The 22,801-nt window shown below is 51.1% G+C and overlaps 4 protein-coding genes and 1 long non-coding RNA gene across 6 annotated transcripts in view; 3 read left to right on the forward strand and 2 right to left on the reverse strand.

Moving 5' to 3' along the window:
- Nucleotides 1–2,951: 2,951 nt before the first annotated feature.
- Sack1c (scaffolding CK1 anchoring protein C) lies at nt 2,952–10,151 on the forward strand. Its single transcript, XM_048431569.3, has 4 exons — nt 2,952–3,569; nt 6,023–6,190; nt 6,631–6,755; nt 7,087–10,151. The coding sequence occupies exons 1-4, from the start codon at nt 3,054–3,056 to the stop codon at nt 8,504–8,506; spliced, it is 2,229 nt and encodes a 742-aa protein (XP_048287526.2). The 5' UTR covers nt 2,952–3,053; the 3' UTR covers nt 8,507–10,151.
- On the reverse strand, nt 8,855–10,952 carry LOC146892781 (uncharacterized). Its single transcript, XR_015004287.2, has 2 exons — nt 10,495–10,952; nt 8,855–9,233 (listed from the first exon to the last, which is right to left on the reverse strand). It is a non-coding gene; the product is annotated as an uncharacterized LOC146892781 (long non-coding RNA).
- Nucleotides 10,953–10,983: 31 nt separating this feature from the next.
- Nucleotides 10,984–18,264, forward strand: Eif6 (eukaryotic translation initiation factor 6). Its single transcript, XM_048431570.3, has 7 exons — nt 10,984–11,120; nt 11,306–11,445; nt 11,536–11,621; nt 13,424–13,599; nt 14,080–14,256; nt 14,425–14,606; nt 17,988–18,264. Exons 2-7 carry the CDS (start codon nt 11,339–11,341, stop codon nt 17,995–17,997), a joined length of 738 nt encoding a protein of 245 aa, XP_048287527.1. The 5' UTR covers nt 10,984–11,120; nt 11,306–11,338; the 3' UTR covers nt 17,998–18,264.
- A 116-nt stretch (nt 18,265–18,380) lies between these two features.
- Nucleotides 18,381–20,314, forward strand: Mmp24os (MMP24 opposite strand). The gene is made up of 2 exons (XM_048431571.2): nt 18,381–18,911; nt 18,992–20,314. The coding sequence occupies exon 2, from the start codon at nt 18,995–18,997 to the stop codon at nt 19,148–19,150; it is 156 nt and encodes a 51-aa protein (XP_048287528.1). The 5' UTR covers nt 18,381–18,911; nt 18,992–18,994; the 3' UTR covers nt 19,151–20,314.
- Nucleotides 19,692–22,801, reverse strand: part of Mmp24 (matrix metallopeptidase 24) — a 44,809-nt gene continuing 41,699 nt past the window's right edge. For both annotated transcript variants that reach the window (XM_085697165.2, XM_048431644.3), the window contains exon 9: nt 19,692–22,389. In XM_085697165.2, coding sequence (XP_085553291.1) covers nt 22,052–22,389 — 338 coding nt within the window. In that variant the 3' untranslated portion in view covers nt 19,692–22,051. The remainder of the gene's footprint in view (nt 22,390–22,801) is intronic.

A 22,801-nucleotide genomic window follows, 5' to 3' on the forward strand; every position in this document is an offset into this window, starting at 1 on the left:
AAAAGTATAAACAACCGAATTATCCATCAGTGAATGAGTGGATGTTCACCTATGGTACACAAGGCCTTCAGCCTGCATGCTGCCACGTGGATGAAGCGAGCGTGTTGCGCTAAGTGAACAGAAGCTGTTTGCAAGACAGATGCACCGTGATTCCCCTAAAAGAAGTCCCTGAAGTAGTTCATGGGGACGGAGAGTAGAGTGGTGGCTGCCAGGGGCTTGGTGGAGAGGGAGAAACGCCAGTGCTGCTTGTGGGTAGACTCTTGGGCTTGCAAGACGATGAGCCCTGAGATGAATGTAGAGGTGGGTGTACTTAACGCCACTGAAGAGCATGGACGGAAAGGCTAAATTCAGTGTGTATTTTTACCACAATTAAAAGTAGTAAACAAGTAGTAAAAAGGTGGCGCATGCCTTTAATCCCAGCACCTAGGAGGCAGAGGTAGGCGGATCTCTGTGAGTTCGAGGCCAGCCTGGTCAACAAAGTGAGTTACAGAGATAAACCCTGTCTCAAAAAACATAAATGAGTAAATAGATAGGTAGATAAATAAATAGATGAATAAATAAATGTAGTAATCAAGGGGCCAGTGAGGTAGCTCAGCAGGTGAAGAGGCCAGCTGCGAAACCGGATGACCTGAGTTCAGATCCCCGGATCCACATGGTAGAAGGTGAGACCAGCTCCTGAAAGTCTCCCTCTGGCCTTCACTCATGCTCAATGGTGTGTGCGTATACCTGTGTGTGCGTGCATGTGCGCACAATAAGTAAATCAATATATAATAAATAAATAAATAAATAAATAAATAAATTTAAAAAGTGGAAAACAAGATCCAGCACTGAAAAGATGTGCCAGAGATAAACAGGGAACCCGGCAGCTCAGGGACTACCTGCCTGCCTCTAGGAGCCCTGAACATATCTCCCCTCCAATGAATCTAGAGATAAGGTCCTAATGAGGGCTCTCTTACACTTGCTGCCCCCGCAGCTCATCACCCTCCCACAGACTGATTTTGTTTACCCAGCTTCTTAACACTCTAGTAAGTAGCCTACCAACCCCCCAGGGAAAGAACCCTTAGAGGACCTCACTGCGTTCTGGTTTCTGCCCCCACACCTAGGCTGAAACGGAAGCTTTTCAGGTCTTAGACAATGCCTCCCTCATGCCCTGCTCCCCTTATCTCTCTTCCCCATCTCCTATCCAGCCTTTCCATCCATCCCTCTCCACCCTGAGTTCTCTTTCATAGGTGCCCGTATTCTGGATCTGACCATAGAACGGATGAACCCAATTCAGTCATACTGGACTGGATATATACAATAAAGCTTTAGGGGGTTCCCAGCACCCTCGTCAGATCTCACCCCCCTACAGGAGGGTGATAAACATTCTATCCCTACTCCATTCCCGTTCTGCTGCCGTGTGCAGTTACCAACTGATGGGGAAACCACTTCCCTGTCCTCTGAGGACAACCCACGTGTCCCGGAACCATGATCCATGGCTCTCGTTGGGGCAGATACCTGCTCTGTTTTCCTTCTGACCTTGCTTTCTGCCCTTTCTCTGAGACAGCCTTCGAAGGCTCAGCCCCAGTGGAGGGGAACCTGGCTCCTACCATGCTGAGAGCATCTCTGGAGCTCAGCGTGCTGGAAATGCAGCTGTCTACCTTAGTTCACCTCTCTCGGCAGTTGATGTGGTTCAGGGGGTAGAGGGTTTGTCTAATGAAGCCCCGGATTAGAACCTCAGCACTGTGGTAAACCGGGGATGGTGATGCACACTATAATCCCAGCACTGGGGAGATGGAGGCCGGAGGACCAGATGTCCATGGTCATCCTTGGCTACGTAGGGAATTCAAGCCTAGCCTGGGTTATGTGAGACTCTGTCTTGTGGATGTTGCCAGCATATCTGCATGCCTGGTTCCCAAAGAAGTATAAGAGGATGTTAGACCTTCTGGAACTGAGAGTTACAGATAGATGGTCATGAACCACTGCATAGGTGCCTGGAAATTAACCCTGACCTTCTGCAAGAGTAGCAGGTGTCCTTAACCTCTGAGCCAACCCTCCAGGTCCAAGACTCTCTGCCTTAACAACAACAACAACAACAACAAAAAAGCACATTCCAACTTAAATGAAAATGTAATGTCTTTACAAAACCAGTACCATGTACAATGACTATGTGCCAATTAAAAAAATAATATTAATAAAATGGGGGGGAGGCAAACTCCGGACTCTGCCAGAGTCTCAGAACTTCTGGCGTATTCAAGTTTCTGACTCTTCTTGAGGGTCAGAGTGAGGACTCCTAATCCAAGTCCTTGAAGGATGGGCTCAGAATTGCATCGAGGATGCTATGGGCACCGTGGTTATGGCAGAAGCACAGGTGGGAGACAGGTGGGTGCTGATGATTCTGGAGTTCTTACATGTAGTTCCACCCTTGCTGGGGTCTTATACATCTGTGGAATAAAGCGTATACACTACCTGCTGTGGTGTGTTTGGGGGCTATGGCCAGTCTCTATATTAGTGTTGGGTTCGTTTACATGTGTTTGGTCAAAATGTGTGTGTGAACCTATCATCTACCTCTGCATGCTGGTCAGTTGTCTGTGTAGTAAAAGATCTGTTTGTGTGTCCTGAGTCATTCATCTACCATGGTGTGTGTGTGTGTGTGTGTGTGTGTGTGTGTGTGAGAGAGAGAGAGAGAGAGAGAGAGAGAGAGAGAGAGAGAGAGAGAGAGAGAGAAAGCACTACCTAAACTCTGTGGGTTGCTGAAGGTAAGGGTTGCAGGTTGTGGCTGTATATTCCCTGTAGGGAATACTTGGAGCAGAGCCAGCAGCATGCTCTAGGGGCCTGGCACCGCCACTTCCCTGAGCAGGCGAGTCCCAACAGCAGACAGACAGGTGGGGCTGACCCAACAGGTTCCCAAGGCCAGGGGCAACAGGGCGGAGCATGGTTCAGACTTAGGGTGGCAACAGTTTGGGGGCCCGGCCACACATGCAGGGCTGGCAAACTGGAGGCAGTGTCTTCATCGTAGAGCAGCCAACCCAGGGGCAAGCCATGGAGCCTTGGGTGGGTAGGGCACGAGGCAGATGCATACATTCAGCGGTGGCCTAGTGCCTGGAGGGACCCAGGGCATGGCAGGACCCCTGCGGAGCCGGGTGGAGGAGCTGAAGCGGCCCTGGTGGAGGGAGAGCTCGCCCCTGGTGCTCCAGCACAGCGAGGCTGCAAGGCTTGCTGCGGATGCCCTCCTGGAGAGGGGCGAGGCTGCCTACCTTCAGGTCATCTCCGAAGAGCGGGAACTGCCCTTTCTCAGTGCCCTGGATGTGGACTACATGATCAGCCATGTGCGTGGGGTTCCCGAGCTCAGCGAGGCCCAGGGGTCAGAGACCCTAGGGCAGGACCGCGTCAGCATGCTCTCTGAAGTTACCTCAGGCACCTACTTCCCCATGGCTTCTGACTTAGATCCCCCAGACCTGGACCTGGGCTGGCCCGAAGTGCCACAATCCACAGGTTTCAGTCCTACCCAGGCGGTGGTTCACTTCCAGAGGGACAAGGGCAAGAGCATCAAGGACCTGCTGCGGTTCCTCTTCAGCCAGGCCCGCACGGTAAGGGTCTCGTCTCTTCATTCATTTCACAGATGTGGTTGCAGATGTGGCTCATAGGGGGAAGGGGAATAGTTTGAGCCATACAGAAGCTTAAGTGGGGAACCGGGGCTAGAGTTTCTGTCCTCTGTAAGATTCCCCAGCTGCCAGAGGATGGGTGGGAGCTTTATTTTCCGCTGGCACTCATGAACATTAATTAAGTATAACTTCACTCCTGGAAGGGCACTGAAATTATTGGAAGGGGTCCTTCTCTTTCATGGGAGTCTATCACCTTGATTTGATTTACGAAAAAAAAAATTAAAGATTTTATTTATCTGTCTATCTATTTATTTGAGAGACAGGGTTTCTCTGTAGAACAGCCCTAGCTGTCCTAGAACTCACTTTGTAGACCAGGCCTTGAACCTTGAACTCAAAGAAGCCCGCCTGCTTCTGCCTCTCAAGTGCTAGGATTAAAGATGTGAACCACCTGCCTGATCTAAGCCTTGTTCTTATGTTATGTTCATGAGTGTTTGCCTGCATGTGTGTGCACCATGTGCATGCCTGGTGTCAGTGAAGGCCAGAGGAGGATGTCAGATCCCCTGGAACTAGAACTACAGACAGTTGTGAGCCACCATGGGTGCTGGGACTCAAACCAGGTCCTCTGGAAGAGCAGCCAGTGCTTGCTCTTAACCATTGAACTATTTCTCAGGTCCTCAAAAAATTTTATGCACCTCTCACCCCAGACTAAGAACTCAACCATGGTGAACATCTGAGCTATAACCCTGACTCCCAAAGGAAGAAACTGAGTCCAGAGAGGGGCAAGAAGGAAGTTGCCTAGAGAGGTTGTCTAGGTCTGGGAGGGAGGAGGTTTCTGACTCTAACCGCAGCATGGCTCAGCTCAGCTCAGCTCATCCCCAGCTGCCTAGTAACCCCTGGGCTGCATCAACAGCTGGGCCTGAAGCAGGGCCATGGGCCCTGGCCATGGGTTTTGGCATGGGCTAAGCTTTTAGTTTGGCACCAAGGAGGACTGAAGAATGGAAGCCACTGGGCTTGGGGACATTAGGAAGGGGCAGCCACAGCTGGGAAGCCCCTAGCCTCACAGCAGGTATAGTTTCCCTGGTGGAGCCCTGGCTCCCACTCAGATGAGGGTTTGAGATAGGGGCAGACTCCTGCTGCGAAGAGCCAGGAGCCCACCAGCACCTCCAAAGCCTTGTTAGCAAGCTTGCCTGTGCCGTAGGCACAGGAGGGCTGAGCTTGATTGGCACGGAGAACCGGGTAATTAGCCAGGTTATTGCTGTTGTCATCACTGTCCCCCTTTGATCTTTCCTGCCGGCTCCCCCCACACTGGCCAGACCTGTGCTGCATAGTGGAGAATTCCCCAGTGCCCTGCCTGCTCACCTCAATTAGACTTTCCTGCCCCTGGGCTAAGAGTCGGGCTACTGGGCTGAGCTGTCACTCATTCCCAGAGTGACCTCAGAGGTGTTTTGTTTTCCCATAGTCCAGTGTTCTCCATTGGCTAAGAAGGCAGCAGGAAAGGGGAGGGACATGGTTATTGAGCTTCTGTTGTGTGTTCTGGCTAGCATTTTCACATGTATCCTTTGTAGCTATGAGAGTCACTCCAATTGAGCAGACAAGGAAGCTGAGGCTCCCTAGGTGACCCCAGGACTGTACTTCTAGGAAGTGGAAGAATGTGGATTCGAACCCACTTCTTTTGGTTCCAAGCTGTAGCAGTAGGCTCCATCCCTCCTGCTCCTAGGCCCTGCAGAGGACAGAAGACTCTCACAGTAGGGACACTTCAATGGGAAGGAGGAGCAGCTGGAGGCTTAGGGAGTACCTGCATGTTGGAGGCACACGCCTCAGCCCTCAACTGAGCAGGAAGCTTGGGCCCACTTAGCACAAGAGTAAGGAAAGGAGGGTTGTGAATATAAGCTGTCATACCAGACTTCTGCAGCTTCAAGAGCAACAGAGGTTTGATAAAAGACAGAAATTCCCAGCACTGGATCACAGCTTCCTCCCTTGTAGCTTCAAACAGTCCCTAGGCCAGAGCAAAGCTGGTGCCAACGACAAACGCGGGAACCAGTCTGGAAGCTGAGCTCTGCTTCTGACTCCTGCCTTCTCTTATTCTCCAAAGAGCAGAACTTTAGACTAACATAGCTGATCTATAGACATCTTTGAGAATCTGCTACCAGACACCGTCCATAGAACAATTCCTTGAAGGCTTTCAAACAACCAAAGCTTCAAGATAGTCAGTTCTCCCTGTGCCCAAGCTAAGAACTCAGGTTGAGGCAGGTATAGTGACACACTTCTGTAACCCCAATAATCATGGGACCGAGACAGGAGTGAGCTCAAGGCCAGCTTGGATTACTGGGTTACGCAGTATGAGACCCTATCAAGAAAAAAAAGAATCCAATTCCGGTGTCGTATCCTGGCTTTCAACCATACTTTTCCTGGGGCTGAACTTGCCCCGCCTCCTTCAGGTGGTGGCTGTGGTGATGGACATATTCACGGACATGGAACTCCTGTGTGACCTCATGGAGGCCTCCAGCCGACGTGGTGTCCCCGTCTACCTCCTTCTGGCTCAGGAGCACCTGAAGTACTTCCTGGAGATGTGCTATAAGATGGACCTCAATGGGGGGCACCTGGTGGTCAGTATGGGCTGAGAGCTCCAACGGTGGGAGAGGAGGGAGTTGGGAGGAGGGCCAGCTGGTAATCAGTGAGCACGGGGGGGGGGGGGGGGGGCAGTGGGCGTGGGGCACGTGGTTCCGTTAGCTGTGTGGGACCAGACACCCCTTAGGTCACAGACAGAGACTGAGAGCCACTTTCTTCTTTTTTTCCAATTTATTTTCATTATTTTAAATTATGGGTGTGCGCGTGCGTGCGAGTGAGTGTACTCATTGAGGCCAGAGGAATCAGACTGCCCTCGTTCAGCAGTCTTAAGGAAGCGCTGAGCCACCTCACAGCGAGGGTTGGGGATAGAACTCAAGTCCTCTAAAAGAGTGCTCTGAACTACTGGGCCATCTCTCCAGCCTGAGCACCCCTTCCTGAAGGTCACCCTCCCACCCATCTCCCTTTGCTCTTGGCCCAGAATATGCGGGTGCGGAGCACGTGCGGGGACACCTACTGCAGCAAGGCGGGGCGCCGATTCACCGGGCAGGCCCTGGAGAAGTTTGTCATCATTGACTGTGAGCAGGTGGTGGCAGGCAGTTACAGGTGAGACGATTAAAGGGAGAGGGGCCTGGGGGCGCTGCGCCACGATCTAGCGATCTAGCGAGGGCATCTCAGATCTGCCTGCTTTGAATTTCTTCCATCCGTCCCTTCAAACAAACATGTACTAGGCACTTGCTGTGTGGGAGGGACCATGCTAGGCGATTGATAGATGGGAGCCCACTCTACTTAATGCCTAGGTATAGAAAGAAACTACTGCACGTGGGAAATAGAGGGACTTCGGAGACCTCATCCCTGACCCAATTCTAGTAATGACTGCTCCTGCTGAGCCCGGGACTCTGTGCTTTGACTCCTGACTCCGGCCCTCTGCCCGCAGCTTCACCTGGCTTTGCAGCCAGGCCCACACCAGCATGGTGCTGCAGCTGAGGGGCCACATCGTGGAAGACTTTGATCGGGAGTTCCGGTGTCTGTACGCTGAGTCACAGCCCGTGGAAGGCTTCTGCGGCAATGAGGATCCACTGTCTTCCCCGGTACCTCGTCCGCCCCCTGTGACCCTGGCCTTTGGACCTGGAATTCCAAGCGCTACAGGCTCCTCCCCCTCCAGCAACAGCCTGGGCAGCATCAAGCATTCGCCTCTTCTGGGCCGGTCTTCCTATCTCACTCTACCGGGCGGTGGCTGCAGTGATATGGGCTTGGGGTCCTCATCCCCAGGCCCTGCGCACCACGAAGCTGGTGGCCCACCATCCTTGTACCGTCAGCTTTCAGATCCTAACCACAGCTCAACTCCTGGACCCTACCGGGCCAACCTGAGCAAGCTGGGGGCATCTCCATGGTCCCAGTCGTCTCCTGCCCTCAACCACTGCAGTGCCAGCCCCTTGACCCTGACAGTGGGGTCACCTCTGCTCCCATGTTCCCGCCCCCTCCTCCACTTCACGAGGGGGGTCCCAGCACTGTCCCGACTTCCAGAGAATGGGCTCCCAGCAAGTCAAGAGCCCATCCTTCCACGAGGTCGCTGGGTACCTGGCCCAGCTCTGGAGACAGTGGAAGAAAAGAAGGTATCTCTGAGTCAGAGCCATGATCACCTGGATCGAATTGTCCCCTTCCCTAAAGCAGGAGGCCCCAATTCTAGAGTCACTCCCAATTCAGGTTCCCTTCAGCAGGGTGAGCAGGCCCGAGATGACAGGAGATTGTCCCTGAGCCACAGCTACAGCCAACTGGATCTCCTGTCCCAGGGTCAGGGTGCCCTGGAGCCAGGCCCCCTCAGACCTGGTGATCTGGGTCTAGAGGACAGAAAGCTGTCCTTAAACCACAACCATGGCCAACTGGACCTCCTGCCACAAAACTCCAAGGTCCAGGCTTCTAAAATACCCCCTGACGCCAATTCTTCAGCCAGGCATGACAATCAGAGTCTAGATGAACGACGGCAGACTCTAGGTCACAGTCAGCTGGACCTCATCACCAAGTTTGGCCCATTCCGGAGTGACGGGCCAGGACCCAGTGGTCCCCCAGAGCCAAACCCAGTTTGCATGGCCGGAGTAGGCTCTGCAGATGAGAAGCGACTGACTCTGGGCCACAGCAAACTGGACCTCATCACCAAGTATCATCAACTACAGGGTGCCCGGCAGAGACCTGAGCCAGGCCTCTCAGGAGCTCCACTAAGTGGCCATCAAAATGGCAGTAACAATGACCTCTTTGCACCTGAGAAACGGCTGACCTTGGGCCACAGCAAACTGGACCTCATCACTAAGTACAACAAGTCCAAATTCAAGCAGCTCCGAAGTCGCTTTGAGTCCTAACTCTGGTCTTGGCAGGGTCAGCCCCTCCCTCCATCCATAGATTTGACATGTTCAAGTTCAAGACTTCAGTGTGAGAGTATAAAGCTGGGATGCTGCATAAGGAGGGGCGGCATCTAGCAGTCCAGGTCAGACACTCCCTGGGCTCAAGACCCTTATACACACACACACACACACACACACACACACACACACACACAGGCACACATACAAACAGAAGCCAGAGTTACTGAGTGTTTTCTGTATGTCCTGGGGCTGAACACTTCACATCCGTTATTCCCATTCCTCATCGTCTCAAGATGGACCTCTTGTAGGCATATAGTATATTAAGTATTATTCTCTTCCACCCCATTTTTGTTTTGTTTGTGTTTGTTTGTTTATTTTTAGTTTTTGAAGCCGGAAGATTATTTTCTGACTGATTGAAATCCTCAAGAATAACTGGATGCTGCAACAGCTGCCCTCTTGGGTTTAGGTTTTGTTCTTTCACAGAATCCATGTCTGAATCTGTGATAGACAACTTTTAGAGGCCTCATCCTCCCAGTCCCAGCAGCATGTCACTGCTTGGCCTCGGCACTCCGGTTGTACTTTCTCTTGCACTTGGCAGCAGAGCCACGCTCACCACAGGCTTCTGAAGGTGGTGGGCCTCAGAGCCAGAGCAGCAGCACAGCGCATATATGTCTTAGTGCGACACTTTCCAAAGGAAGACACTCCTTTCCTCGTCTTCTTTCTGCTGCAGAGGCCAAAGAGATGGAAGATGGTTTTCTTATTTGATAAGTTTAGAGTTTAGATGGGTAATTTGGAGGCAGATCCAAGTAAACGACAGGTTAGGGTACCCCGCCAGGCCGGTAGCCCTTGGCTTTAAACATGTATTTTGTTTGCACAGACCCAGCGCACAGCATCTGTAGTTCCTGAGTCGCTATGTACATAAAATACAGACACTACAAGGATGCCCAGGTGCCCGGACAGTATACACAGAACAGTAACTAGGTATACCCATAGATGCATACGGTGAGTACATGCAGCTCCATGTGATGAACTCACACAGAACTTTAGCTGCAGGTACTTAGTCCTGCCTGCCTAAATGAACGGCCACAGAAAAATGCATGCAGTCAGTACACACTGCAGAACCCCCTCGGGATTCACAGACTATAAATACACATATGACCCCCATCCTAACTCTGCTTGTAAAGCCCTGCCCTGAATGCCAGAGAGCTGAAACCTTGCTAACACGCAGATCCAGAGGGCTGCGGCTGAAACGCATAAACCACGGAAAACAAGGTAGAGCTGTAGTATATGAAAAGTGTACTAGGGACAGAGGGGCCTGGAGGTGGCGGGGTGATCAGAAAAGTCTATCTGAGAGAAGCTGACTTTGAGGCAGGTCATTAAGAATAGGGTTAGGGACAGAGGCAGATCGGGGAGAGCTAGAACTCTTGGTAGAGTAAGCCAAATGGAAAGAGGGCCCAGTGTGTAAGTCTGGGGTGAACGGAAGATAATAAGAGCATGTAAGTGGACACTGAACACAAAAACAGGCCACCTTGCTCAGTGTCTCGTGAAGCTTAGGCTGCAGCTGGTCATGGACCCTCTCCTGAAGTCCCCGCCTGCCTGAGAGAAGGCATGGTGCAAATCAATAAAGGCGAATATGGTGAGACCCAGTAGCAACCTGATGTGTTCTAAATTGTGGGATTACAGGATGGAGTTGGGGAAGGGCCAACGTTCAGGCCCTTTTCAGATTAATAGGGATCCTTGGAGAAGAAAGAAAGCATAAAGAGGGTCTGAGAAAAGGGCTTCTTAACTTCCTCCTTTCTTTGCTGTGGCATTCTGAGGCACCCTGAGCGCTTTTGTAGATTCTACAACAGAGAAGTTTATTCTGTCTACGAAAATGGGCCACACCACTATCCTCAGGGCAGGTGGTGACGGCTGGCATGTGTGTGTGTTAAACTGTGTGTAAGGACACATCGAGGAAGCAAGCCAGAGCTCACATCTTTGCCCACCTGAGACCTCTTCTCCAGTCTCCCCAACACTCAGCTTCACACATCGTCCCGTCTCTCCAGTATCTTCTTCAGCCTGTTTCCTACGGTTCTGGGCAAGTCTCCTCCAACCACTTTGTCCTGGGCTCGTTTCTCCCTACTAGACACTCTTCTGGGTGATCCTTGCCCCGAATTTCAATCCTCAGCCTCTGACTCTCGCCTTTGCTCCAGATTCGCATTTTTGTCCGCATAGCCAGGCTGGGATCATACCCTTTCCCAAACCTGCCCCTTCTCCGACCTTATTCAGTAAATACATCCCTCATCACTCCATCTTCAGTCAGACAACACTGGTTCTTCTTTCCCTCGAGCTTCTCAGCGGCCCAGCCTCAGGTCTGGTTGATTAATCCCTCTCAAAAGACCCCATATTGCTAGGACCCAACGGCCTAAAGCCAGAAAACGATCCGGAGGCGGGGTTGGGCGGGGCCAAACTGCAGCGCATGCAAACCATAGAGTCCTCCCAAAGGGCGGGGCTAGAGAGGCCGTAAGTTTGACTTGGCTCACGAGTGCTCCCGGAAGTCGGCCTGGGAGGAGGCGGAAACGGAAAGCTAGTTACGGGAGAAGTTGTAGCGTGTGGAGATTGGAGTCGTTTGGTGAGTTGGTGGGACGCGGGACGGCGAGGGTCAGTTCCGGGCTCCGAGGCGGGAGAATTAGGGGCAGGAGAGTCAGGAGGGATCCTGGGGGTGGGTGCGACCCGAGGTCTGAGGGGCCCGAGAGGGCGGGTCAGAGGGAGCGAGGTGGGTTGACCCGGCTCCTGAGAGAGGATCTGTCGGCCCAGAGCCCGCAGTCGCGCAGCCCCCCGGCTTCTTTCATGGCGGTCAGAGCGTCGTTCGAGAACAACTGTGAGATCGGTTGTTTCGCCAAACTCACCAACACTTACTGCCTAGTGGCTATCGGGGGATCAGAAAACTTCTACAGGTGAGAGCACCTGGCCCTGGGGCGCCGGGCAGGGAGAGGATGCCGGGAGCGAGAGGGACCCCGGGAACCAGCGACTCCGTGTCTCTACAGTGTGTTCGAGGGCGAGCTCTCCGAAACCATTCCTGTGGTGCATGCATCCATCGCCGGCTGCCGAATCATCGGGCGCATGTGTGTGGGTAAGGCAGGTGGAAGACGCCGAGGGACGGATGGAGCCTTGAAGCGCTGAACCAGTCATTAACTCCTGGAGTCTACCCCAGTGATCCGGGGATTTACAGGCTTTCAGGCTCGCTGGACTCAGGAATCTGTCAGGGGTGGGTGGGACTCAGTCTAACTGCGGATCGAAAGCACGCTAGCACAGACTTCCCGAGAGTAGTCCTAGCAAACTAGTATTAAGTACTTTCATTCTTGATCTCTGTTCCTTCACAGCGACGCTGGAAAAGTAGGGATTGCCCTCGATGGACTATTGAGGAAACTTGACTCTTAGGGCTGTGTGACTCACCAAGTTCCACTACTAGGGTGGAGGAGGATTTGAAGCTCACCTCTTTTTTTTTTTTTTCTCTGATTATGGACAAGTTGCTTCATGCTTTTTAAGCATTAATTTCTGCCTCAGCGAAGTAACTAAGAGTCCCAGGTCATCCTGTTCAGCTACATTTAAATCTTACATTCTCTAAATACATCTCTTGAAGAGCAACCTTACACTTTGACCTCTAAGCACCGCTGAATGGCCTCCAATTTTCAGTTCTTTTTCTTTCTTCTTTTTTTCCTTCCATGTTGGCGTCAGCCACACTGTCCCTGTAGCTAAGAATGACCTAGAACTCCTGATACTCCCGCATCCACTTCCCGAGTTTTGGGATTAGTATGTGTGTGCCATCCTGCCTAAGCAGTTAACTTGGCTCTGTGTACATTGCTGCCACCCCTTTTTTGGTTTTGTGAGACAGGGTTTTTCTGTGTGACAGTCCTGGCTGACCTGGAGCTTGTACTGTAGACCAGGTTGACCTCGAACTCATTGAGATCCACCTGCCTCTGCCTTCCAGGTGCTGGGATTAAAGGTGTGTTCCACCACTGCCGGCCACCCCCCCCCTTTTTTTTTGGTTCTGCATGTTGGGGTTATTCAGAATTTATTTACCTTAAAATTTTTTTAGGTGTCGAGCGTGGATGATGACTATACATAGTTCCTTATTTACTGCAGTGCTCTGATCTTTAATAATAAAAAATCCTGGCCTTTAACTGTGTCCTTAGGATATGAAACAAATTCTGACAGGATATGGAGATTTTAGCCTGGTCTTTGGTCTGTTTTAGTGAAAGTAACGAACTTCAGAAGTTCGAAACTGTGACTTCTAAGGCTAGGCAGAAGTTTAGCTGTTGTCATAATGTAATGTAGTTTGTTCTTTCACACTGTTGAACGCTTTGTATAAACATTCTAATGATCACAAGTATTTAGACAGTTTTCACTTTAATGAATAGTACTGCTATGCAGATATGAACTTGTGGACATATTTCTATTGAACATACACATACGAGTGGATTGAAGTAGTCACAGGGTGTGTGACAGGTTAGAGTAGTAGATGGCACCACCAGTGATTAGCTGAGGCAGATGGCTGTTGTGCACTCCAGTCAGAGCGTAGAGTTTTAGTTGTTCCGTGTATTACTGCTGCCACTTGATGATCTTTGGGAAGTTTTAGCTATTCAGGTAGGTGTGTAATGTTAGCAAAATGTAATGCCAAGAGCCTTCCATGCCAGTCCTGAACTCCCCCCAACCTCCAGTTGATAACGATGAGGTGGATGGTGTTTGTTGGGATAGATTCTTAGCCTTCTAAGGCCTGTCCAGGGAATCTATGGTTCATGCATGGATCTGTAGGATTTGAGTTTAGAGCTCTCGTAGGAAAGCTAATCGGGCTAGAACAGGAGATATCCCAGGAAGTATCTCTTATGCTCAAGGTTTCTCTTTATCCTACTTTAACAATTTTGTTCTCTTCAGGGAACAGGCATGGGCTCCTGGTACCCAACAACACCACTGACCAGGAGCTGCAGCATATCCGCAACAGCCTTCCAGATTCGGTGCAGATACGGCGGGTGGAGGAGCGACTCTCAGCCCTTGGCAATGTTACCACCTGCAATGACTATGTGGCCTTGGTCCACCCAGACTTGGACAGGGTGAGGTGGCAGCTTGGCCTGGAAGTTACAGGACTAGCCTAGCTAGTAGTTAGCTATTATTCCCCCAAGGCAGGAATTGAGGGTTTTATTTGCATATTTTCCCAGTTATCTCCGCACTCAAAGTTTCTTACTCCTATAGGAAAATAAGACCTTTGTGTGTCAGTATCAAGCTGGGTAGGGCATTAATTTTTCAGGGTTGGGATTGGCCTATTCAGTCTTGGGCCATGGCCATGATAATTGTTTGAAAGTTGAACTAGGGTAAGTATGTATTATTGAAAGGGTGACATGTTTTTTAGGGCTTGCCTAGGTTTTAGGGGCTCTAGGCTGGGCCTAGACTCTTAGCCATCCCCAAGTCTTGCCCATTGAGGCTTCCATGTGCAGGTGTGTAGTAAAAAGGGACTCGGAACAACGTCTGGGTTGTATAGAGAGCCCCTGGATGTTTAGTGTTCTGAACTCTGGACACACTACCTTTGTCGACAGGAGACAGAAGAAATCCTGGCTGATGTGCTCAAGGTGGAAGTCTTCAGACAGACAGTTGCTGACCAGGTGTTAGTAGGGAGCTACTGTGTCTTCAGTAATCAAGGAGGTCTGGTGCACCCTAAAACTTCAATTGAGGACCAGGACGAGCTGTCCTCCCTTCTTCAGGTTCCCCTTGTGGTAAGCATTCCTGCCTTCTGACCCCTGTCTACTAGAGGGAATCCCTTTTGTCAGTCCTGGGAATCTGGGTCATCACCTTCCCTAGTGTGACACACGGAACATGCTTTGGGAGAAGAGTCCTCACTTGAAGTTAAAAACTGTGACTTATGTTGAGCTCACCCTCTGCAGGCTGGCACTGTGAACCGAGGGAGTGAGGTGATTGCTGCTGGGATGGTAGTGAACGATTGGTGTGCGTTCTGTGGTCTGGACACAACCAGCACAGAGCTGTCAGTGGTGGAGAGCGTCTTCAAACTAAATGAGGCCAAGCCTAGTACCATTGCCACCAGCATGCGGGATTCCCTCATTGACAGGTAACTTTGTCCTTTTTTTGTTTTGTTTTTTGAGACAGTTTATATATATATATATATATATACACACACACACACACACACACACGCACGCACACATTTTTTATTGTTATTTATTGAGCTGTACATTTTTTCTCTGCTCCCCTCCCTGCCTCTCCCCTCCCCCCTTCAATCCTCCCCCGAGGTCCCTATGCTCCCAATTTACTCAGGAGATTTTTTTTTCTTCCCCAATTAATGATAGCGATTTATTGATCGCTTACATCATCTGCTAGCCAGACAGGACTCGAACTCGGGTCCTCTGGAGGAGCGTTAGGCGTTCTTAGCCTCTGAGCCACCTCTTGGGCTGGTTACTCAGGAGATCTTGAGACAGGGTTTTTCTGTGTAACCCTGACTGTCCTAGAACTCAGAGATCCGTCTGCATCTGCCTCCTGAATGCTGGGATTAAAGGTGTATGACACTATGCCTGACTTACATTGTCTTTGAGCGGGGAGGAAGCTATGTCATTGAACCAGAGCCATGTTGTGTTCGGAAGGTTGTCTTCAAATGTGAGCGTGCATACAACTTAGAGTCCCAAATGTCCCTTGGCATCTGCTCAGACTCAGCCTTCCTTGAAGACTGGGCCCTCTAGGCAGACCTTTCCTGTGATCCATCTTGATCACTGACCATGTTCTGCAGTTTGTATTTGCCTATGTGTCCACTGTCTCTAGCTAGTGGTCTAAACCCTGAGATAGAAAAGGAAGGTGAGACTGTTCTTAACTACTGAGGAGACCCCAGATTGCTAAGGGAGCTCTTAAACAGGTTACAGGTAGATTTTATATTGAAATTAAAATTTAAACCAATGGTTCTTAACCTGTGGATTTCAACCCCTTTGGAGGTTGAATGATCCTTTCTCAGGGTTGCATACCGGGTATCTTGCATATCAGATATTTACATTATGATTCGTAACAGCAACAAGATTACAGTTCTGAAGTAGTAACGAAAATAATTTTAGAGTTGGGGGTCCTTAGAACATGAGGATTAGCCGGGCAGTGGTGACGCACGCCTTTAATCCCAGCACCAGAGAGGCAGAGGCAGGCGGATCTCTGTGAGTTTGAGGCCAACCTGTCTACAAAAGCTAGTTCCAGGATAGGCTCCAAAGTTACAGAGAAACCCTGTCTCAAAAAGAAAAAAAAGAAAGAAAGAATAAAGGGTCACAGGATTAGGAAGGTTGAGAGTCTAGACTTCTTTGGATTAAAAAGCCAACCAAGCTGGGCATGGTTGCTCACTGTCTCTCTTGGGAGGCTGGACCAAGACTTGACTCATCTGGAAGAATAACAGGAACAGATGCTGGGTAGTTTGGCTTCCTTTCTCTCAGCCTGCTAGGGATCTTAAGGCATGCCATACCCAACTAACAGACACCTCTCTGAGGATAGAAACCCTAAAGTGGCAAGAAACAGATCCTTTGTTTACCATGGAAGGACTTTCCCTTTATCCTACTGCATTTGTTTGCACTGATGCCCATGAATAAGGCTGCATGGGGTAATCAGGCAGTATAGTTCTATATCCTGTCCCTAAAGGGTTCATGGTGTATATGGGAGATAGAGTTGCTGCGTGTAACTTTTGGCTGTTAAACAAACAACAAATGGTTCTTTAATTTTCCCCATATGGAAGCTTGTGAACTGTGGGAAATTTTTTGGGATTATAGATGTTTCATGGGTGATATTTAGTCTGCTTCAGTGGGTGAGGAGGTGTTTAAATATGGAGAAAAAAGTGAGGAAGACCCTCGTACAGATAGAGAGATGGGAAATGCTGAGTATATGAAGGATAAAGGTTTTTCAGAGGCTGAAGGCTTCAAATTCCAGTATCAGGAAGTTTGAGTTGTTAGCCTGAGATTTTGAGCTGTAATGGTTGTTGGGTTGCTTGTTTGTGTAGATTCTCAGAATACAGTTGAGCTCCATGACCCAGGCTGGAGATGTGCTGAGGCAGAGCTGTGTGCCACCACACCTTGCTGTGTGCTTGTCTTAATAAGCTGCTCTGAGAAGTTTTGATGAGGACATTTTGCACTCACTCTGACTAACTTCGCTGTCAGAACTGGTGAACAATTGAGAGTTTATGCACTCTAGGCAAGTGCTGTGCCGTCGAGCTACACCCCAGCCTGAGAAGTTGTTCAACAGCGTTTTTTTGTGCCAGACAGTATTAATGTGATGATCAGAACACACCCTGGCCTTTGAAACAATGGAATTTTGTAAGGAGGTAGTGCCAATAATTTAACCAAGAAACAAAAGTTTTGAGGCTAGAGAAATGGCTCAGAGGTTAAGAGCACTGGCTGTTCTTCCAGAGGTTCTGAGTTCAATTCCCAGCAACCAGCCACATGGTGGCTCACAGCCATCTATAATGAGATCTGGTGCCCTCTTCTGGCCTGCAGGGATATATGCAGACAGAACACTGTATACATAATAAATAAGTAAAGAAAAAACTTCTTAAGTAATAACTGAAAAGAAATTTATATAACTTAATAATTGATACCTATCCAAAAAAAACTATAGCAAAATATTGAATTATAGAAACTATATTAAAGTTAAGCAGAGCTGCTAGCCTCCGGTCAGTGTGTTTCTGGTAGTCCTTGCCAATGCTATTATACAATAGAAAGGAAAGGTCTTAGGAAGAAAGGGAAGCCTCATTAGTCAGTTTCCTTTGGCTTTTGGACATGTTTAGAGGTGCCCGTAAGACTTCGCAGTGAAGATGCCAGCTTGGCATGGGATGATAGCATAGGGTAAAGTGCTTGCTGTGTAGGCAGTATTCCCAGCACCCACATAAAGTTGGACTCTGTGCCACATGCTGGGAGCTCACTGGTTACTCCAGCAGAAGTGATGGGTTCCAGTTTCAATGAGAAACCCTGCCTGAACATTAAACTGGAGAAACAACTGAGAAAGACATGACATCAACTTCTATATGTGCCTGCATACACAATAAGCATTTCAGTTTCTCTATCAGGCAGTGATTAGCACCTCCAGTAAGAGTGTTTTCACTCTGACCTGTTTTCCAGTCTAGTGTTGTGGACTTTTATATCAGCAGTTCTGGAAAAGGAGGCCTGGCCTCAGAGAGGCTGGTCTGGGCACATCTTGTCCTCACTGACCTTCCTTGCTTCTATCTCTTATGTTCTGAAGCTCAAGTTTATGATCAATAACTGAATAAATTGAAGAAAGGTTACCTAGTAAGGAAAGAATTGATTTTTTCTTTTCAAATAGAGAGTTTTAGGCTAGCCCTTGATATACAGGATTAGTCAAATCTGAAACCTTGGGGACAGGTGGGGTTGAGTGGCTTTTCAATGACTGAATAGAGAGGTCTGGGGTGGGGCAGTGTGTGCCCTGTAAACAGCTACTGATCTATGCTTTCTCTCTGCAGCCTCACCTGAGTCCCCTTCCTGCTGCTGTGTGGCTCCTGCCTCTGGACTTCAGCTCCTTTTCCGTGCCTGAGCTAGTCTGTACCAAGTGCTGGCAGCGGGCCATGGCAGAGAGCTCATCAGAGCTGAATGGTTGATGCCCAATTCTTCACCTGTGCCATCTCGACTATTGTTGCAGAAAAACCTGCCTTGTCATGCCGACTTTCAGTTTTTTTGGCCCCTGGATGAAAGTTCTGCTGTCTTGTGCCTCACCCCATTAAAGGACTGCCTCCCACCATACTCATGTGCTGTCTGTGGACGTCCTCCATTGGCAGCGTTTCCCAGGCTCTTTCAGGGGGGGTGTTGGGTGGGGTTGTCATGCAGTGCTTTCCCTCAAGAAGATGGGAGACCTGAGGGTGTGGGGGCACACCTTAGTCCCAAGGAAAGTGGATATGTAAATTGAGGCCTGCCTGGCTACATAGCAAGTTCTAGGACAACCAGGTACACATAGTGAGACCCCGACTAAGTAAAGATGAACAAGAGGAAGTAGTGTGCCCTCTGGGATTCCTAATTTTAACCCATCTTCTGCCTCTGCTTTCCTGGTCGCAGAATGAGAATCACTGCTCTTCTCTTTGCCTGGGCAAGCACCTTGTGAGGCCACAGGCACAGGGCTTCAGTGTATTCTAACCCTGTCCGACCTTGAGGAAGGTGGAGTAGCCTTGGATGCTACCCCGTCTGATTGGTTCCAGCCGGGCCTTGCTGTGCGTGGGGCGGAGCCTGGGGTCCTGGGTGTGGCTGGCCAGTCCCGGGCCTCTCCCGGCTTGGTGAGCCCGCCCCTAGCGTGCGAAATCCTTTCTAGGGCTCAGTTGCGTCATAACGCTGCTCCGCCCAGGCCAGGCCGCTAAAGCTGTGTTTCCTGCAGAGCCGCTTTCACTTCGCTGCCTAAGGTGAGGGTGGGGTGGGGTAGTGTGTTGGTGGGTGGGGTGACCCCTGCTCTGGCCTGGTGCCTAATGGACTTCTGTTACAGACCATGGGCGCTTTCCTGAGTGGTGGCCAGGATGGTCCGGAGCCCGCGCAGCCCCAGCCTCCGGCGCCAGAGGGTCCGCAGCAGCCTCAGCCCGAGCCCGGCCCATGGGGACCACTGGATGATGTGCGCTTTCTGATCGCCTGCACATCCTGGTACTGACCCGGTTACCCCTGGCCTACGTGCCCTCTTGGGTCTGGCCCGGCTGTGTCTCCTCACTCCATGATTTCTTACTTCCTCACTCTGGGCAGAGATTCAGGAAAGACCCTAGAGACTGGAAGTCCCACAGGGCGACCTCGGGGGACTGCTCCCCAATCTCTCAGATTTGTTCCTTCCTCACCAGCCCCTGAACCAGATCATTTCCAAGCCCCTTTGCAGCTCCGTCCTGGGGCAGCCTCACTGAAAAGAAGAACCAGGACCAGATGTGGGCCTTCTAGCAGGATCTGATACTGTTGAACTCTGGTTTCCCTTGCTAGAACTGAGCTGCTGATGGTGTCTCAGGCCACGGGCCCTGTGCCCTGTCTCCAGAGAAACCTTGCCACAGTGACCCTCCCATACTCCTGAGGTACCTGGAGGGAGGACATCTAATTGCTGGCTAGCAGATGTGTGAGGCAGCTGCAGAACGCCCCAGTGTACCCTTCTCTCAGTAGCTTTTTAAGGGCACACTCAGGCCCTCGTCTTTGTTCCCACACCCCAGGGAAAAGACGCTGTATTTCTGTTTTATTTAGAAATGATTTAAAAAACATCATACAAAGGCTGATCAGTTTAAAATGTGACCGACACTGAGATGCTGTGATGTCACCCAGGCTGAGGGGAAGCCGAGCTCTGGGGGCCCTGGTGCTTTGCCCCTCTGACTGCTCTGGCCTGGGGTGATGGACAAACAGATGACTGCAGGCAGAAGAATCCAAGATTGGAAGCCTCTAGGCTGAGCCCTCTGGGCCCGGCCCTGCATCCCTCACACCTGCAGCCTGGGCTGCCTGCCTCCATCTCCTGCTCTTTCTCAACTGGTCTTGGAGTACCAGGAGCCAACAGGGAGTGTGCGGGGCCTAGAGCTTTCAAGAAGTGAGAGCACCAACCTGAGGAGAGGGACCAGGAAGTTGGGGGAGGGAGGCCCAGAAGAGAGGACTAGAAAAGACATTGATCTCAGACCCTAGAAGGGCCCACAGATGGGAACACAGACCCAGCCAGGGCCACTGATGGCAGGGGTAGATAACAACACTTCCCTGGGCTACATTTGAGGGCAAGATGAGGGCTGCCCTCAGTCTCTTAGGGCTTTCGTGTAAGTGGACAGGTGTGAGCTAATAAAGTGCTTGGCAAAGTATAAAACACCGTACAAACCTATGAATCACTAAATCTCGCAGCTGTTCCCCGCCTGCCCCAGGGAGCCTGCCCTTGGCCAAAATGAGAAAAAAACCAGAATGGTGATGACGGGGCACAGTGCACCCATACAGATGCTTCTGGGACAAGAGACTTTACTCAATAGCTCCCAGGGCAGCAGGAGTCCCTGTCTGTGCTACAGGGTAAGCTAACCCAAATGCCAGAGGCCTCCGGGCAAGGCCCATGCAGGCTCAGGGCAGGGTTAGTGTCGGCACCCCACAAGCACCCTGAAGGCTCTGCCCCCTCACTGCTTTTGGACTTTGGCAAAGAGCCAACAAGCATCACCGCACCCATTGGTCTTGCCTAATGACAAGCATGGCTGACAGACTGGAGCAAGTTAAGCCTAAACCTAGGAGCTCCTATCGGATGTGAAGGGCCTCAGGTTAAAAAGAAAAGAGGGAAGAGAAAAGAAGAAGAAAAGTGGGGTGGGGTAGGGAGTGAGGGAAGCCCCTAAGCTTGGGGCTGCTGCCAGCTAGGAGTACCGTTTTCCTAAGAGCAGTGCAGGAAGATGGGCCCAGTGAGCTGGGCTGCCAGGGTCAGGACTGGAGCACAAACACTGCCTCCAGGCTGAGAGATTGAGTTGCCTCAGGGTCACTGGGCTGTGGATGGAGCACTTAAAAGGCTGTCCTGGTCCTACTCTGAGGCTGTGACTGGTGGCTCTAGAACCATCTCTGCTTCACCTACCTACTCAGACTGAGCGCCCATGCCACAAAAGACAGGATGGAGCAGGGCTGGGGACAACATTAATGGAAGGGGGATAGAGGATGCTCGCAAACTTGGATCCGCCTCCAGAACTAGGGTCAGCTCCCGCCCCTAGATGAGCCTCCTGAACAGGACCCCTGCTAGTATCAGGATCTGAGAGTGGCCTTTGCAGCACCGTGGTCCTTAATGCCCGGGAAAGGGCCATCACACTGGCCTCATCACCGAGACAGTCACTTCTAATTGACCTAAAGCCTCAAGTAGCCTTTGCAAAATGGGACTTTAAACAGTAGTGACAGGACATTTGAATATTCACGACATGACAGCTGGGGTCCTTGTGAGACCCAGCTGGGCCACAGCCTTGCCTGCAGCATGTGGCCCTAAATCCTGGGTCTCAGAGGAGACCTGACAAGTGGGGCAGGTTTCCTGAGGAATCTGCTATTGGCTAGCAGGGGAAACCTAGGCTTTACCCACTGTGTTGGCAGCAGGGGCGCTGCAGCCTTGGAGGATAGTGGGGTACGGGTGAGGGGACATCTGACCAGCAGGTGTTGGCAGAGGGGACTGGGATTGGTGGCATCTCAGGGACGGAGGGGAGGGTGAGAGCTAGTGCTGGCTTGCCTCAGAGGGCTGGGTCCCAGCCAGGCCTGGAGCTTTGGTACCTTGCAGATACCATGGTGACCTCAGGGGCACCTCCTGGCATGATTCTTGCTTCCTGACAGGGCCTGGCCTATTCCCTTGAGTAGAGAGTGATCTACCCAGGCCAGAAGGTTGGCATCTGGGTGCCAGCTACCCAACCTGGGGGCATAGCCACCCTCGTTCTCTGCCCTATCCTCAGCCTAGACCAATGCACCCACCACTTCAGCTACACACGAACCTGGCCTAGGGCCCTGCTGGCCCCGGTGGGCAGTGGCTAGAGCTGCCCCTCAGACCCTGGTGAGGAAGGGCCTGGCTGGCCAGACTGGGTAGACAGAGAGGGCTCTGGGCTGCTCATACCCACTCCTGGACTGGCCGCTTATAGTAGGTGACGGGCTGAGGCCCCGCCTTGTTCTTGAACTGGAAGATCGTGTAGAGCAGCACCAGGAGGCAGAGGGACAGGGTGCAGGGGACGACCACAGCCACGGCATTCACGGAGCCTGGCACATCATCGATGGTCACCATGATGTCCACATCATCCTGGGGCAGCCTCCGCTCCTTACGCCGCTCTACTTCCTTCTGCTTGCAGCCCATCCAGTCACGCAGGATGTTGCGTGGGTAGCCTGGCTCCACACTCAGTTTCTGGTTGTCAAACTTCCAGTAGTCCCGGCCTTTGTAGAAGTAGGTGTAATCTGCAGGGAAGGGAAGGGCTCAGCACCACTGCTCCCAGACACTCCTAGCACCTGCTCTGGACTAGGGTGGACCTGGGGTGCAAGAGAGAAGCCCCAAGTGGCACGGTAGGTGGAGGGAGTGGCCTGCTGGAACCCAGGGGGTTGCCTGAGTGCTGTGACCGTACAGTAACTAACACAGCAGGGAGGCTCCCCCCCCCCGACATGGAGTAGCCCACCTGTTGGTTCAGAGGTGTTGGGAAACCACTAAGGGGTTTTGAGTAGAGCTGGCAAAGGCTTTCATTTATACTGCCCAGGTTGGATCATTCTTAGTCTGGAAACAGCTCTGTCACACTGTGCCCCAGGCCTCCTTTAAGGGTCAGATCAAGCCCCCAGTTTAAGGCTTGTACAGTGCAATCTCCATAGCTCTAACTCT

Source organism: Myodes glareolus, chromosome 10 (genome assembly GCF_982192425.1).
Source record: "Myodes glareolus chromosome 10, mMyoGla1.1, whole genome shotgun sequence".
Classification (NCBI taxonomy): domain Eukaryota; kingdom Metazoa; phylum Chordata; class Mammalia; order Rodentia; family Cricetidae; genus Myodes; species Myodes glareolus.

Bases quoted from the DNA above. Each gene is read 5' to 3' on its own strand.
- Mmp24os (XM_048431571.2), top strand. From the start codon at position 18,995: ATGGGCGCTTTCCTGAGTGGTGGCCAGGATGGTCCGGAGCCCGCGCAG.
- Sack1c (XM_048431569.3), top strand. From the start codon at position 3,054: ATGCATACATTCAGCGGTGGCCTAGTGCCTGGAGGGACCCAGGGCATG. The intron at 3,570-6,022 runs GTAAGGGTCTCG...CGCCTCCTTCAG, and splicing joins TCTTCAGCCAGGCCCGCACG to GTGGTGGCTGTGGTGATGGA. The intron at 6,191-6,630 runs GTCAGTATGGGC...CTCTTGGCCCAG, and splicing joins TCAATGGGGGGCACCTGGTG to AATATGCGGGTGCGGAGCAC.
- Eif6 (XM_048431570.3), top strand. From the start codon at position 11,339: ATGGCGGTCAGAGCGTCGTTCGAGAACAACTGTGAGATCGGTTGTTTC. The intron at 11,446-11,535 runs GTGAGAGCACCT...GTGTCTCTACAG, and splicing joins GGATCAGAAAACTTCTACAG to TGTGTTCGAGGGCGAGCTCT. The intron at 14,257-14,424 runs GTAAGCATTCCT...CACCCTCTGCAG, and splicing joins TTCTTCAGGTTCCCCTTGTG to GCTGGCACTGTGAACCGAGG.